At 40.3% G+C, this 14,732-nt stretch overlaps 1 protein-coding gene and 1 long non-coding RNA gene across 2 annotated transcripts; one reads left to right on the top strand and one right to left on the bottom strand.

The window, feature by feature from the left end:
• Positions 1 to 995: 995 nt before the first annotated feature.
• Positions 996 to 11,460, top strand: gbp2 (guanylate binding protein 2). Its single transcript, XM_056234578.1, has 10 exons — positions 996 to 1,203; positions 3,711 to 3,838; positions 4,049 to 4,158; positions 4,269 to 4,462; positions 5,949 to 6,191; positions 6,326 to 6,603; positions 7,624 to 7,836; positions 9,866 to 9,968; positions 10,187 to 10,380; positions 11,027 to 11,460. Exons 1-10 carry the CDS (start codon positions 1,011 to 1,013, stop codon positions 11,246 to 11,248), a joined length of 1,878 nt encoding a protein of 625 aa, XP_056090553.1. The 5' UTR covers positions 996 to 1,010; the 3' UTR covers positions 11,249 to 11,460.
• Positions 11,366 to 14,164, bottom strand: LOC130070259 (uncharacterized). The gene is made up of 2 exons (XR_008803861.1): positions 13,933 to 14,164; positions 11,366 to 11,471 (listed from the first exon to the last, which is right to left on the bottom strand). It is a non-coding gene; the product is annotated as an uncharacterized LOC130070259 (long non-coding RNA).
• Between the last annotated feature and the right edge of the window lie 568 nt (positions 14,165 to 14,732).

Raw genomic sequence — 14,732 nt, 5'->3', positions numbered from 1 at the left:
GCTGGAATTGTCGGATAGGAACCGTCCGTAGCTTTTCGCAAGAGTTCAATTTTTTGAACGCATCCGGATGACCAACGGACACGATTTTCTTCGCACCGCGCTCGGTCGGAACCGTTTCGGACTCATTCGCATGCGGTCTGCGAATCTCCATAGGAAATGAATGACTTCCGGTCGTTTCGGAGCCTTATCGGAGCTGATTTCAACTGCCAGTGTGAAGGCGGCGTTAGGCCCATATAGGTGTGGTTGGTTATTCTAGCTCCACATTAGGCCCAAATTAAGTTACATTCACTCCTCCTCGCTAAAGCTCAAACGAGGAGGGGCTACACAAGACCCACCCGTTGCTCTGCAGTGAGCAGCTTCTTAGAAATGTAGGACAGCAGATTATTCATTCAGTGAGATGTCAAAATGTAGTTTACCTGGTGTTTGAGGAATACAGAGAGTGCTGCCTTTTACTTAAATAAACGAGCTTCATACGACTGAATGCAATTGTTCGAGACATCGGAACAATATTTTTGTGCAAAGTATAACATCGGCCTATAGTTCTTTTTCCTGCAGGCTACTAAAAAAAGCGAAAGGTATCAGGTTCCCTATCAGTGCCTGACATGGTACAGGTCCAGAGTCTTTGTTTTGCAGGTTAAATAAAACGGGTGATTTCTGTGAAACCTGAACGTGAGCGAACTCAACCCACCCAAGTGTGCATACTTTCACTTTCACTTGGCAGCATCATTATTCTCTAAGAGAGCGTGTCTGGTAATGACTCAGAATAACAAATTTAACAACGGGAGGAGCCTCAGTCCAACTGGGTTGTGCAGTTTAAAAATAAAGAACCATAGCCTAGCCTACTGTTAAAACAACAAATCTCCTCGCTGTCAGGCAGTCTCCTTGCTCCATCAATAAGGTATGAAACATTCAGATTTAATATTTTTTATATGAAGGTTATAAAATCGCGCGAATGGCTTTGTTTTACTTTTGTTTTTATCTTGCGTCTTGTTGTTTTCTTTCGCAGAGTCATGGCGTGTGGCGGGCTCATGTCCGCTCCGGTGTGTCTCATTGAAAATGATGAAAATGGGAAGCTGTGTGTTAGGAAACAGGCCAAAGACATTCTGGATGGGATAAATGAGCCGGTAGTGGTAGTGTCTGTGGTGGGACTCTACCGTACGGGGAAATCCTACCTTATGAACCGCCTGGCAGGACAACAGTCCGGTGAGAGAAATGTTTATGTCCAAGATAACTGTTTATGTCCAAGATAACTGCCTACTAGGGTCACCAACAGTCCTGTTTTCCCAGGACATATCCTGTTTTCACGTCCTGTCCTGGCCGTCCTGGCTGTTTTTTATAAAGTGATGAAAATGTCCCGGTTTTCAAAAAACTGCAGGGAAAGAACTAGGGATGGGAATTGATAAGATTTTATCAATATCAATGCCACTAACGATTCTGCTTATCGATCCGATTTTTTAACGATTCTCTTATCGATTTCTGATAACACTGTGTGGAAGTAGTCATACAACAATGAGTCGAACAAGTGGTTTTATTTGTTTTAAAGCTTAAAACTGTACTTTTTATGTAATGTATGTAATAAATGGAACCTTATTGTAAAGTGTTACCGATTAGTTATACACTGATTAAACGTCCCGTGAGTTCAGTGTTGGAAAGAGAAGTTGTTACCATTCATTAAAACGAATCGGTTCAAATGAGTCATTAGTTTGCGAATTGGACGTGTCATTATCGGACGTGTGCGCGTTGTGTGATTATCCCGGCGCGTTGGGACATCCCACAAGACGTGTGTGTCATCACAGAAAACATTTCATCAATGGATAGTTTTTTTTCCCGTTATTTAAAGTGTGGTTTATGTCAGCTGAATGTGTGGAACGCTTTTCAGAGAAGATTAGGCAACGTATTTTAGCACAATTCACACCCAGCGGTAGCCTAATTCAGGAAAAACAAATCTCCGAATGCTCCACATGAAACTTTAGTCTCCCGACCTTACCATCGTGTCGTTTATTTTTAATTAATATGTGCGAGGGAGAGAGAGCAAGACAGCGCTTAGTTTTGAGACGGTGAAGCCTTTTGCTCCGAAGAGAGAGCGTGCGCGCGCGCGACCGGGGCTCTCTCTCTCTCTCTGCTCGTTCAGTTAAACATGCGCCCTCACTGTCACAAGCGCAGCAGTTCAACTACTCACCGATCAAATAAGACTTTGGCGGTACAAAAATTCGCTTTGGACGCCGTGCTATGGTGCTTGATAAAGGACAAAAGGGACAGTTGTGAGTTCACGGTCTGTAGCCTACATACTATGGCTGACTCAGAGCAGGAGCATCGATAAGAGGACTCGTTAACGTCGAGGGCATACAATATCGATGGATCGTAAAACTTAGAACCGGTTCTCGAGTGGAACCGGTTTTCAATTCCCATCCCTAGAAAGAACAGCTCTACAGTAAAATATAGATGGGCAAACAAGGAAGATGAGGAAGAAAAACAGGATAAAGAGGAAGAAAACTAAAGATATAAATATATTTTGTTAGTTCGTTTTTGTAAGCTTGTGAGAGCTATTTTTGTTCAATTTGGAGGTATTTATTTTAGTTATTTATTATTTATATATTTATTTTTCTAATACAGAAGAGACATTATTTCTATCATTATTTTTGAAACATGTCATAATAGAATGTTGAGTAACCTCTGAGAACCCTATCTGAATTTGTCTTGTAATATAACATGTTTCTATCCATACAGAGGAGGCATAGCCTACTTTAAATGTATTGAAATTATTAAGGCATCTTTGAGTAAACTTCGAGTATCATTTGAGTATCTGTTTGCCGGGCCGAGTGTCCTGGTTTTTGGTAAGATGGTAAGACATTTTTGGTAAAATATGGTCACCCTATAACTGCCATATTACCAAAGCAACATTAAAAACAAAACACTCTGCCAAACTTTAAAGACTGAAATTATTAAGTAGTTTTTTTGGCATAATGTTTTATTATTATTTCTTAACAAGAACAAGATATAGAGAAAATATTATTCATTAACAGACCAAGTAAAACATCTTTGAAAACATCTACTTGCTGGAAGGACCAGATAAGTAATCCCAGAAGGTGCTCTTTTGGTTGGGTTCCAAACATATATTTTTTAGATTTTTTTTATTATTATTATTTAATTGTATTATTATTTTTGTGTTTTTTTTTTTTTTAAATGTATGTGATTATACTTTGTAATAGTTAACCATATTATAGGTCAATCTGTAATGGTTATTTTGGTTTCTCCTTTTTCTACTGAGTAACTAATTACATCTTCATCTGTGAGTCATTTTGTACCTGCCACTGAGGAATGCTGAATGGCAGAAGATAAATGCCATCAGTGTGCACACTGTGCAGTGTTTTAGTCATTTTTAATGTTTCTAGAGTGAGTCATAATGTGAATAAAAGCTTTTTAACGTTTTTGGATCTTTTTCTAAAAAATATTATTGATATTCAGAAAACTTTAGTCAGGTTATGTCACCAACATGCAGGAAACCATTTTGTGACAATGATAAAACAGGAATGGCATCACAAACAGGATATAAAAATTTTTTTTGTTTTTAAATAGGATGTTTATCAGACAGAAACATAAAACCAACGTGAATACAAATATTATATTTCTTGAGTTCTGGATTGGCGAGTAGATTTAAAGATTTGTTTTTCATCTAGGACATCCTTATATGTCAATGTGATTTGTCTCAGGCTTTGCTCTTGGCAGCACTATTGAATCAAAGACCAAAGGCATCTGGATGTGGTGTGTCCCTCACCCCTATAAAGAAGGACACACTCTGGTGCTGCTGGACACAGAGGGACTGGGTGACGTGGAGAAGGTGAGGAGGAAAACTGGGTCCATAGCAACATTATCATATAGTCTACCATCACCTTGTCTTGTGCTTTCACTTTCCATTTAATAGATGAGAAAATTCACTGCACAGAATTATTTAGACATTACACATCGGTTTTAAACTGAATGGTCTTTTGCTAGTAAAGGTAAATAAGTGGCCACTTATTCTGTAGCTGACAGACTGTTTATGTTTCAGGGGGATGAGAAACATGACACGTGGATCTTCTGTCTGGCTGTTCTTCTCAGCAGCACTCTAGTGTACAACAGCTTAGGGGTCATTGACAACATGGCACTGGAAAAGCTACAGTATCCTTCCATCCTCCATACACAATAAACATGCACATTCACTGTAACAAAAAAAATTAAAACACTATCATAGCATTAGTGTAATTCTTCCTGAACAGCGCTGAATATAGCTACGTTACAGAGCTGACGGAGAACATTCGTGTGAAGGCAGAAGTGAGTCGAGACGAGGACGAGTCAGCAGATTTCATGCGTGTTTTCCCATCGTTTGTCTGGGCTGTTCGTGACTTCACTCTGGAACTGAAAATGGGGAATGACCCAATAACATCAGATGAGTATCTGGAGAGCGCACTGAAACTCAAACCAGGTGAGACAAAAAGTTGACATTAAACACATACAGTACATACTCTTTTACCTACAGGCAAAAATGCCATCACAGACAAGTTTTGTCCTGTTGAAAACCATTATTATAGACCAATTTGAACTAGATAACAGGAAATTCTATGATGGTCTTAAAGCTACAGTGTGCAGTTAGTGACACGTTAGTCATAATTGCAGAAATAATGATTGTCTCCAAACAAACAAGTTTTCCCTAAAAAAATTCCACAAACTCATTCCTCGGGCTTAGCTTAAATTGGCTCTCATAATATAATACAGTGTTTTCCAACCCTGTTTGTGGAGGCAAACCAACAGTGCACATTGAGGATGTCTCCCTTATCTGACCCACATATTACTGATCTTGAAGTCTCTACTTATGAGTTGGTGAGTTAAATCAGGTGTGTGTGGTCAGAAGGATTTGAAAATGTGTAGTGTTGGGGTGCGTCTCAATCAGCTCCCGAGCTAGTAAATCAGTATATCGTATATCGTGTTCATGAATTCGAGCACTGGTCAGGACGGTAAGGACCCTGGCTCGCTACACATTGGGATACTGATGACTCTATTTCCAGCGACATGACAACGTCCTCATTGTACAACATCACTACTGGTATTTATGAACAACAGCAGAACTGACATCTTTCTGGCATTATTTTTAATGTTATTTTCAGTTCCCGTGAAGGATTTTGCGATAGAGACAGGCTTTTAAAATCGCCGACTCCCTGATCAGTACCCTGATTACTGAACTAGGGAGCTGATTGAGACGCACCCTTGCTGTGCCTCCAGGAACAGGGTTAAGAAAGACTGATCACTGATATAGGGTGCTTCTCAAACAGAAGGCTTCATCATATTCCTAGTGATGCTGTGTCCTTCCTAGTCCAGTCCTTCATAGGCTTAAAGGTTCCTCCTCAGCATTAAACGCTAGAATGAAACAGTCTAGTAAGTGTGCAAGGCTACGTCAAACATGTTCCCGTCCCCACGGTCAAGGCACGAAGACACGGTTAAAACTTAATTTTTGAAAAATACTTTGTATTAAAAATCTTTATAGTAACTGGCTTTCTATTAATGCAATAGGGTTGTAACAATGGTGTGTTTAATGACATCCATCTGTGGTCTCCCAGTGGCTTATATTATTGGCTGTTTATTGTTAAGTGATCAATTTACACCAAAACTAAAGATAACATGCCTTTATCTCCGAAAACATTATTTTTGTCTTGCATTTCATAATGAACTCAGACAAAATAAGGATTGTGGATAATTGAAGGATGTGAAGGATACACTTGATGCATCCTTCAAAATGAACTGAATGAAGGATGCGAAATGAAGGATGCCTTCCAAGGATCCTTCAAATTGAGATGTGATGATGACAGCTGAGGTCACTTTACAAGACACAGCCTTCCATTTAAGAACCACCCATAATGTATACAGTATATATTATGATTTCATAATAATGTTATTAATAATTATATTTTTTTTAGGTAACTCACCTCAGACTGAGAGGTTTAACCTGCCCCGCCGCTGTCTGCGTCATTTCTTTGCGGTAAGAAAGTGCTTTGTGTTCCCTCGGCCAGCTAGTACGCAAAACATGAGGAAAATGGAGGAACTGGCCGAGGAAGATCTGGATTCAGAGTTCCTTGAGCAGGCAAAAACTTTTTGCCGTTACATTTATGACAACGCAGATCCAAAAATCGTCTGCGGAGGCCGTACAATTACTGGAACAGGTGTGTGCCACCTTAGAAACCCTTATAGAGAACAAATTAATAAAAGTTTTTAATCTCTTTCGAGAACCAATAATCAATGGACAGTGTATTAAAAAAAAGGGTTGGCTGAACTATCGAGTTGTGTTTCCTGACAGCTCTGGGGAATCTTGCTGAGGTTTACGTAGAGGCGATCCGCAACGGGAAGGTTCCGTGCCTGGAGAACGCAGTCGTGTCTCTGGCTAAGATCCAGAACGTCCGTGCAGTGGAACAGGCCCTGGAGTCCTACATGACCGAGATGCTTAGCATGGCTCAGCTTCCTATGGACCCTGCAGATCTGTCCAACATCCACACAGTCGCAGAGAAGAAAGCCATTGAAGGTTTCATCACCTTGTCCTTCAATGACAATGACCAGATCTACCAACAAGAGCTCATGGTAAAATTGAATTCTTGTTGTGTTTTATTTTGCATTTGCATAGAGGCGATAAGATTTAGCTAGATTTAGCTAACTTTTTATGTATTTAAAGAAAAGTTCCATGTTTAATACAAATGAAGCTTTATAATGATGTCAACATATGATGTCAATAAAATGTAACTTGCATTAGTATTGAACCTGACAGATTCATTTACAAACTTCTGAGCACTTTTGAACAGAAAAGTCAAAAGAGAACCATCACAAACTCCTCCTTTTCTTTTGCTAAAGTTGCTTTATTATCTGAAAATTGCATGCACACGAGCGCGAAGGTACGCGCGGCAAAAATGCCACGTTTGGTGCGCAAGACCGGCAAGACCCCATTACGCTTGGCTGTGTGCACGGCTTTTTTTGTAACAGCGGGCGCGGCACGGCGCCGCGTCCGAGGATGCCCGAGCATGTTGGCTACTACGTCTCACCGCACCGGCACCCAGTTTGCCTAAATTGCAACATTTTTGTGTTAATGTTTACTGTGTGTGATTTATTTAATGGAAAGCACATTCACTTTTAGTTGTCTTGCTGTTAATTTTAAATAAACGCTTCATCGCTCTGATTGGTTTTAGGTCTATCCAATTGCGCCCAGAGGCATTTGAGCTACGTCCGTTGGTGACGCCCCTTTGGAAATGATTTGTCTATGACGCTTTGCCAGACCATAACTCAGTTACAACTGAGAATGGTCTGGTTTTAACCAGACTAACACTTAATATATATATATATTAGTAAATATGTGCATTGATTCAAATAATGGAGATGCAACCGAGACAGCAACATAGTGCCAGATGTTGGCCGGATCTGGGCCAACACTGTTGTTGTAAGGGAATCCATGTGCAATATTCCAGTTCTAAAGTATAAAACAGTTGTGTGTTCTCTCTCTCTCTCTCTCTCTCTCTCTCTCTCTCTCTCTCTCTCTCTCTCTCTCTCTCTCTCTCTCTCTCTCTCTCTCTCTCTCTCTCTCTCTCTCTCTCATTGCTTCTCACAATTTAGAGGAAGATTCAAAATGAATATCAAGACATGTGCCTGCAGAATCATCAAGCGTCTCACATGCAGTGTGAGGCTGTTCTGCGTGAGGTGTTTGATACACTGGAAAAAGGCATTTCTGACGGATTATACCTGAAACCTGGAGGATACCGTCAGTACAGAGACATGCTGGCACAGCTGGCTGAGGAGTACAGAGCAAAGACAAAGTCACAAATAATGGTACAGAACACACATGCATGCTTTGCTTGCGTTTTATTGTTCTGGATGGTCACAACAGCATGAAACAGCACTGATAAACATTTGTAACGCTGATAAAGATTAAAGATAACATGACAACAGCTAACAGTCATGAAACTGAAACACGAAAAATTCTATAATTTACTCACTCTCATGTTTTTCTAAATCTGTGCTTTTGTTATTTTCCTTAAAGCATACAATTAGAAATTTTGAAGAATGTACTTTTTATTCAAACAGTATGTAATGATCAGGACTGTCAAACTAACACCATGACTTATGTGTTAGACTCGATATTCCAAGTTATGCAATATGATAAGGCTTCACAATATATGGAAAATGGTGCACAGGTAATTTGGGCAACTTTATGATACTTTAATTATTGTTTTCATTTTGGAGCTTGAAAGCCATGGTAACAGAACTTTGTATAAAAAATTACATTTCCTTTTGGAAAAATTGACACTACACTCACCTAAAGGATTATTAGGAACACCTGTTCAATTTCTCATTAATGCAATTATCTAATCAACCAATCGCATGGCAGTTGCTTCAATGCATTTGGGGGTGTGGTCCTGGTCAAGACAATCTCCTGAACTCCAAACTGAATGTCAGAATGGGAAAAAAAGGTGATTTAAGCAATTTTGAGCGTGGCATGGTTGTTGGTGCCAGACGGGCCGGTCTGAGTATTTCACAATCTGCTCAGTTACTGGGATTTTCACGCACAACCATTTCTAGGGTTTACAAAGAATGGTGTGAAAAGGGAAAAACATCCAGTATGCGGCAGTCCTGTGGGCGAAAATGCCTTGTTGATGCTAGAGGTCAGAGGAGAATGGGCCGACTGATTCAAGCTGATAGAAGAGCAACTTTGACTGAAATAACCACTCGTTACAACCGAGGTATGCAGCAAAGCATTTGTGAAGCCACAACACACACAACCTTGAGGCGGATGGAACAGCATTTACATTTATTCATTTAGCTGACGCTTTTATCCAAAGCGACTTACAATTGCTATATATGTCAGAGGTCGCACGCCTCTGGAGCAACTAGGGGTTAAGATTCTTGCTCAGGGACACATTGGTGTCTCACAGTGGATTCGAACCCGGGTCTCTCACACCAAAGGCATGCGTCTTATCCACTGCGCCATCACCACCCCTCTGGGGGTGGGTACCACTCATCTCCACTAAAAATAGGAAAAAGAGGCTACAATTTGCAAGAGCTCACCAAAATTGGACAGTTGAAGGCTGGAAAAATGTTGCCTGGTCTGATGAGTCTCGATTTCTGTTGAGACATTCAGATGGTAGAGTCAGAATTTGGCGTAAACAGAATGAGAACATGGATCCATCATGCCTTGTTACCACTGTGCAGGCTGGTGGTGGTGGTGTAATGGTGTGGGGGATGTTTTCTTGGCACACTTTAGGTCCCTTAGTGCCAATTGGGCATCATTTAAATGCCACGGCCTACCTGAGCATTGTTTCTGACCATGTCCATCCCTTTATGGCCACCATATACCCATCCTCTGATGGCTACTTCCAGCAGGATAATGCACTGTCACAAAGCTCGAATCATTTCAAATTGGTTTCTTGAACATGACAATGAGTTCACTGTACTAAAATGGCCCCCACAGTCACCAGATCTCAACCCAATAGAGCATCTTTGGGATGTGGTGGAACGGGAGCTTCGTGCCCTGGATGTGCATCCCACAAATCTCCATCAACTGCAAGATGCTATCCTATCAATATGGGCCAACATTTCTAAAGAATGCTTTCAGCACCTTGTTGAATCAATGCCACGTAGAAGTTAGGCAGTTCTGAAGGCGAAAGGGGGTCAAACACAGTATTAGTATGGTGTTCCTAATAATCCTTTAGGTGAGTGTATGTTGGTTTGTAACAACATGAGGGTTAGTAAGTTATAAAAAAAACTTTTATATATTTGGATGAACTAATCCTTTAAATATGATTTGTTGCTATCAAAGAAGCAGATATTTTGAATGATTAGGAATGGGTTTTTTTTACAGTGTGAGGAAGTGTTGAGTTTGCATTTGAAAGCAAAGGAAGAGGTTGGAAATATGATTCTACAATCCGACGAATGTCTCAGTGCAGCGGAACAGGAAAAAGAGGGTACAATTCAAATCATCTGCATACTTTTCTGTCAATCAAGGCTCTCAGTGATAGACTGTACAATGACTTTAATCAGAGTACAGAACAGAAACAAACAGATTTTGTGATTAACTTATAGCTGCAGTAGCTCACACTTTCATTACTATATACTTCTCGTGTGTATCTGTATTGTCTAGCTGTTGAGGCACAATGAGTAAACTTTCTCTTTCTCTATACAGTGCAGAGATTAAAGAATGAGATCTTAGAGCAGCGGCAAAGAGGCCTAGAGGAACATAACAAGTTACAAGAGCAGGCGTTTAAAGACATGCAGAGAACCCATAAGGAGCATGTTGATCAGATCTTTCATCAGATGGAGAGAGAACAAGAGAGAATGAGGAGAGACAATGAACGAGTCCTGGAAGCCAAACTGAGGGTAAGAACAGTACACTCACTCTAAATATTCTCACATGTTCAATGGTGTGCTTAAAGGAGAAAATTTGTAAGTAGAATTAAAGAAAAGACCAATGACAATTCGGAATGCAAATCGATGTAGGAAACGTGTGAATTTCATCACAAACTCAGATGAAACTGTAAGTTGAAGTAATTGCTGTTGGTGGCCTATTTTTGAATAGGCGAATATTCTTTCAATGGAATATGGGAGATTTTTTTTTTTAAATAATAAAATTTACTAAAGGTTTGAATAGAGTCTGTACATTAAGCTGTTTGGTCTGAATTAATCGCTAGGTGTAATGCTCAAAGTTAGAGGGATATTCAATGTAATGTTTTTGGAATCCCAATATATTGCTGTTTGCAAGTATCGTTATGAATTAGGGGAAGAAATAATTTAATTTTGCAGCATTTCAGCAAATGTATAATTTAAGTCATACTGTCTTTAAATGTATATATACAGAATAAACAAAAGTAAGAAGTAATGTAGAACCTAAAATGTGTATATGCTAACTATATAGAATATGGGTGATTTTTGACATGCTTGATTAAATGTATTGTCTGAGTTTTTGAGGTTTACTGAATGTGCTTATGGTCAAGATTAGGATTAGACAATCTTGTTTGTGTTGCAGGAGAAGGAAACTCTTATACAGCAGGGCTTCCAGCAGGACGCTGCCCGGATGCAGAGAGAGATTGACGGCCTGAAAGCTGACATGAATAAACAGGAGACATCCCAACCCTCCACGATGAGCAAGGTTTTGGATGGTATCGGCACTGCGGCGGCTTTGTTCTTGCCAGGCTTCATTCCTAAAGCAGCTGGGATTGGTCTATCCTGGCTCTCAAAACGTTTTTGAAAATGGATATGCATTATTCTCACACACTCACCTAAACATAGGCTATATGTATTATTCTCCAACACAGCTTGAATTGTCCTGCAGTTACTTCTCATTGCTCGTGAAATTGAGTTGCTGTTCTCCTAAGTGACATTCACATTTAAAGCCCAGCTTATTAACTGCCAAGCTTGCACCAACATGTTAAGAACAATAAACAAAGCCGTGCTATCAGAGGGATGTTAGTCTCGCGTAGCCAGACCTTCAGACTGACGGCTGAAGGTCTGGAACTCATAGCAGCTTTCTTTGGCCGAGGCCCGCCCATAAGGCCGTTTGACCGACATGTCAAACAACCAATTACAGTTCGTTTCGTTCAGCGTCACGTGGAAATGTCCCCACAACAACAGACCGGCGTGCAACAAGTCAGTCAGCATAGAAAATCAAAGGAGGAGAAGAAAACCGAACACAATACTGAATCGGCCAGCTGCGATGTCAGCGTCTGTTGTTTCATGTTTGCCCGCAAACGCGGCTGATATCCCCTTCACAGTTAGGTATTTCACTTGATCTTCCATAATAGATCATAGCTGTCAACATTGAATATAAGGGAGATTTCCCGGAATCCATCCCCAAAATAAGGGAATTTTTCTTACCCACCACAAACTAAAAATAAAGCACTAATCATTAAAAGTCTAAAGAGTTTATAACTACAAATGAGTGAGAGAGAAAGAGACAGTGTGTGTGTGTATTAGAGAAAGTGTGTCATTTTTTATCAGAGAATGTTTAAATACTAATATCAGTTTACGAGGGAAACGGTACGTGGTGCTTCGGGGGCTGCTGGAGATGATTAGGGAGAGGTCAGTGCTCCTTTACCGATCAAAGCGCGCGCTGACACGGAGTATAATTGTTTATACTTGACGCGTCCGCACGAGCGCGGCAAAGATTACGCGTTGGGTGCGCAAGACCGGCAAGACCCCATTTCGCTTGGCTGTGTGCACAGCTTTTTTTGTAACAGCGCGCGCGGCGCCGCATCCGAGGATGAACGACTTCAAGCCGAATCTGCCCGAGCATGTACGTCTCACACAATCAGAGCGTAAAAATACGGGATATTTTACGGGAAAATAATAAAACGGGAAGACAGCGGGAAAAGAGCTAAAATACGCGAGAAACCCGGAAAAACGGGAGGGTTGACAGCTATGTAATAGATAGGAGGGGACACACAACTAGTAAAGTTGGATCTGCTGGGAATCCTTATAAATGCTGACAAAGGGTCGGCCAGGCTTGGAAAATAATACTCTTCCCAAATCCCGTCGGCAAACAGGCTAAAATATTTCTTTTTGTCTCCACTAAGTGCCTCAAACAAAACTCCTGGACATCTCTTAAAGAGTCTACGCCGTGAACCTCGCATACTTTTGAGAATCCTACGTTTAGCTGATCTTGATAAATGCTCATTGTCACTCATGTAAACACAACAGTTTTTCTTCCGCAATCACACGTCTGCGCTTTGTTTCCCGGCGCACCGAAAATAAACGCGACACTCGCACCCCCCGGAAATCCGATAAAATTCAACCAATCAGATGACGACTTCGACATTCCTGAAGTGTTTCCAGTTAAAGGGGCATTATGCAGAAATCCCGTTTTTGTCAAACAGCGACCCCTAGAGTTACTGTGGAGTACTTGAATTTAACGTTACTGTCGTAAATACCACTCACAGTATACAATAGTACATTGTGTTTAATTTGTCGTTTAATGAGATATAATATATGTTGTTAGTGGTGAGAATTTTCACGTGATTAAATACATAGATCCGACAATTTTAATGGTCCAGAGGCAGAACTTTTGCCAAGTGTGTCAGAGGTTCTGGGTTCTAATCGGTACTAGTAGTATAGTTTATTTTCCTCATCAAAACCGATTGTTTATTAGTGGTTGTATTTCAAGCAGGGATATGTTTTTTGTGCATTACATTTTGTGATTTCACCATAACAAAATATAGAGAGTCTCTCAGTCCCCGCAACGGATTCAGGCGCGCGTCACAACAGAACACTGTAACTTATCTGCACCACTGATCGCAGAGGCAACGAGCACTTTGGTCACTTGATTTAAAAAATAACACATTTCAGATCGCCTCTTATTTAACAAACGAACGAAATGAATGCTCTACTAGAGTTACCTGGAGATGTTTTATTTGTTTGTAATGGTACATCCGTGCCGCGAGAAGTTTCAATGGGGACATAACACACCTGCAAATTATGCCTATGCTCGTGCCCGACTCCTCGCTCGGTCAGTCTGCCGTTTCCTCTTTCTCTGTTCCTCCGACAATGCTTTCCTAGCTTTCTGCATCTTATATGCCGGCTCAGCCATGACGATAGTGTGACAAACTCCATCCATCTATACCTTGTTCCTGTGTGTATGTGTGAGTTGCCGTAAAGGAATATGTTACATCGCGAGAGCTGATATCACGCGATACTTCCTGACGCGGCCCGCCGCACCGAAGTTGCAAGTGAGATTTTTGCGCTCACAGGCACCAGGGGGGGTCGAGACGCCCACCATTCAACCCGAAAGAAGTTATATAACCATTTCAATAACTCTGAAGCTGTTCAGTTAAGCTAAAAAAGCTGCATAGTGTCCCTTTAAGTGTACCATATGCATCAGACGTTTAGCCAACGTTCCGTGGGCGTGACGTCTGAGGCTGAGACTAGAGGGATGTGAACTTTTCCTATTACATAATCTGTGAATCCTGATGAAAATTTTCCTGGGAACCTTCAAATTTATAGTTTGATATTTGGCCATGTTGAGATTGACATGGGCCAATATCTGTGTCCAGTTGTCAGATTAAGAAAAGCCCTTTCAGTGGACAATATAATTGTACTTTTTGTGTTTAAAGTTTTAGTCAACAGACCTACTGACTTATACCACTTTTCTATTGTTTTTGTTTGCCTGTAATCCGATCGCCTATAGGCTGAATCAGATCGCCTATAGGTTGAAAGTGGTCTGTGAAATATAATAAAATATTTAATTTGATTCAGATTAATTGTGTCTTGCACAAAATAACACATTATGACATATTAGTTAAGTAATTTATATTGTAGCACATAACTGTATTCCATCCAAAATAGCTTATAAGTAAGAGCTCCTAAGCAATTTGAGTGTAACAGAGTGTAACACACAACTTCCATAACTGAAGTCCAAACACTTTTAAAAGGATGACTTTTGGTTCCAGTTAGGTTCAGTGTAAGAATTTACAACCATGAATTAAACTCAATTAAAATGTGTTAGAAATTATGTAAATAAAACAAAACCCTATTTGTTATTTTTAGGCAGTCTCAAAATATTTTGACTACTACAAAACAAAACAGACTGAACTACAGCGTATGTGGAGTACTTTAACTAGGATTTAAAATATCAATGTATGTTTAAAAAGGATACAACCAAAATAGAAAGAGGCCTAATTTCCACATCTGTGAAATGGTACTGTACTTACAGTAGTATGCTTTGTTTTAATACAAGGCAT

Source organism: Rhinichthys klamathensis, unplaced genomic scaffold, assembly GCF_029890125.1.
Source record: "Rhinichthys klamathensis goyatoka isolate OS25496 unplaced genomic scaffold, OSU_Roscu_1.1 h1tg000398l_1, whole genome shotgun sequence".
Taxonomy (NCBI): domain Eukaryota; kingdom Metazoa; phylum Chordata; class Actinopteri; order Cypriniformes; family Leuciscidae; genus Rhinichthys; species Rhinichthys klamathensis.
This window is presented reverse-complemented; position numbering and strand designations above follow the sequence as displayed.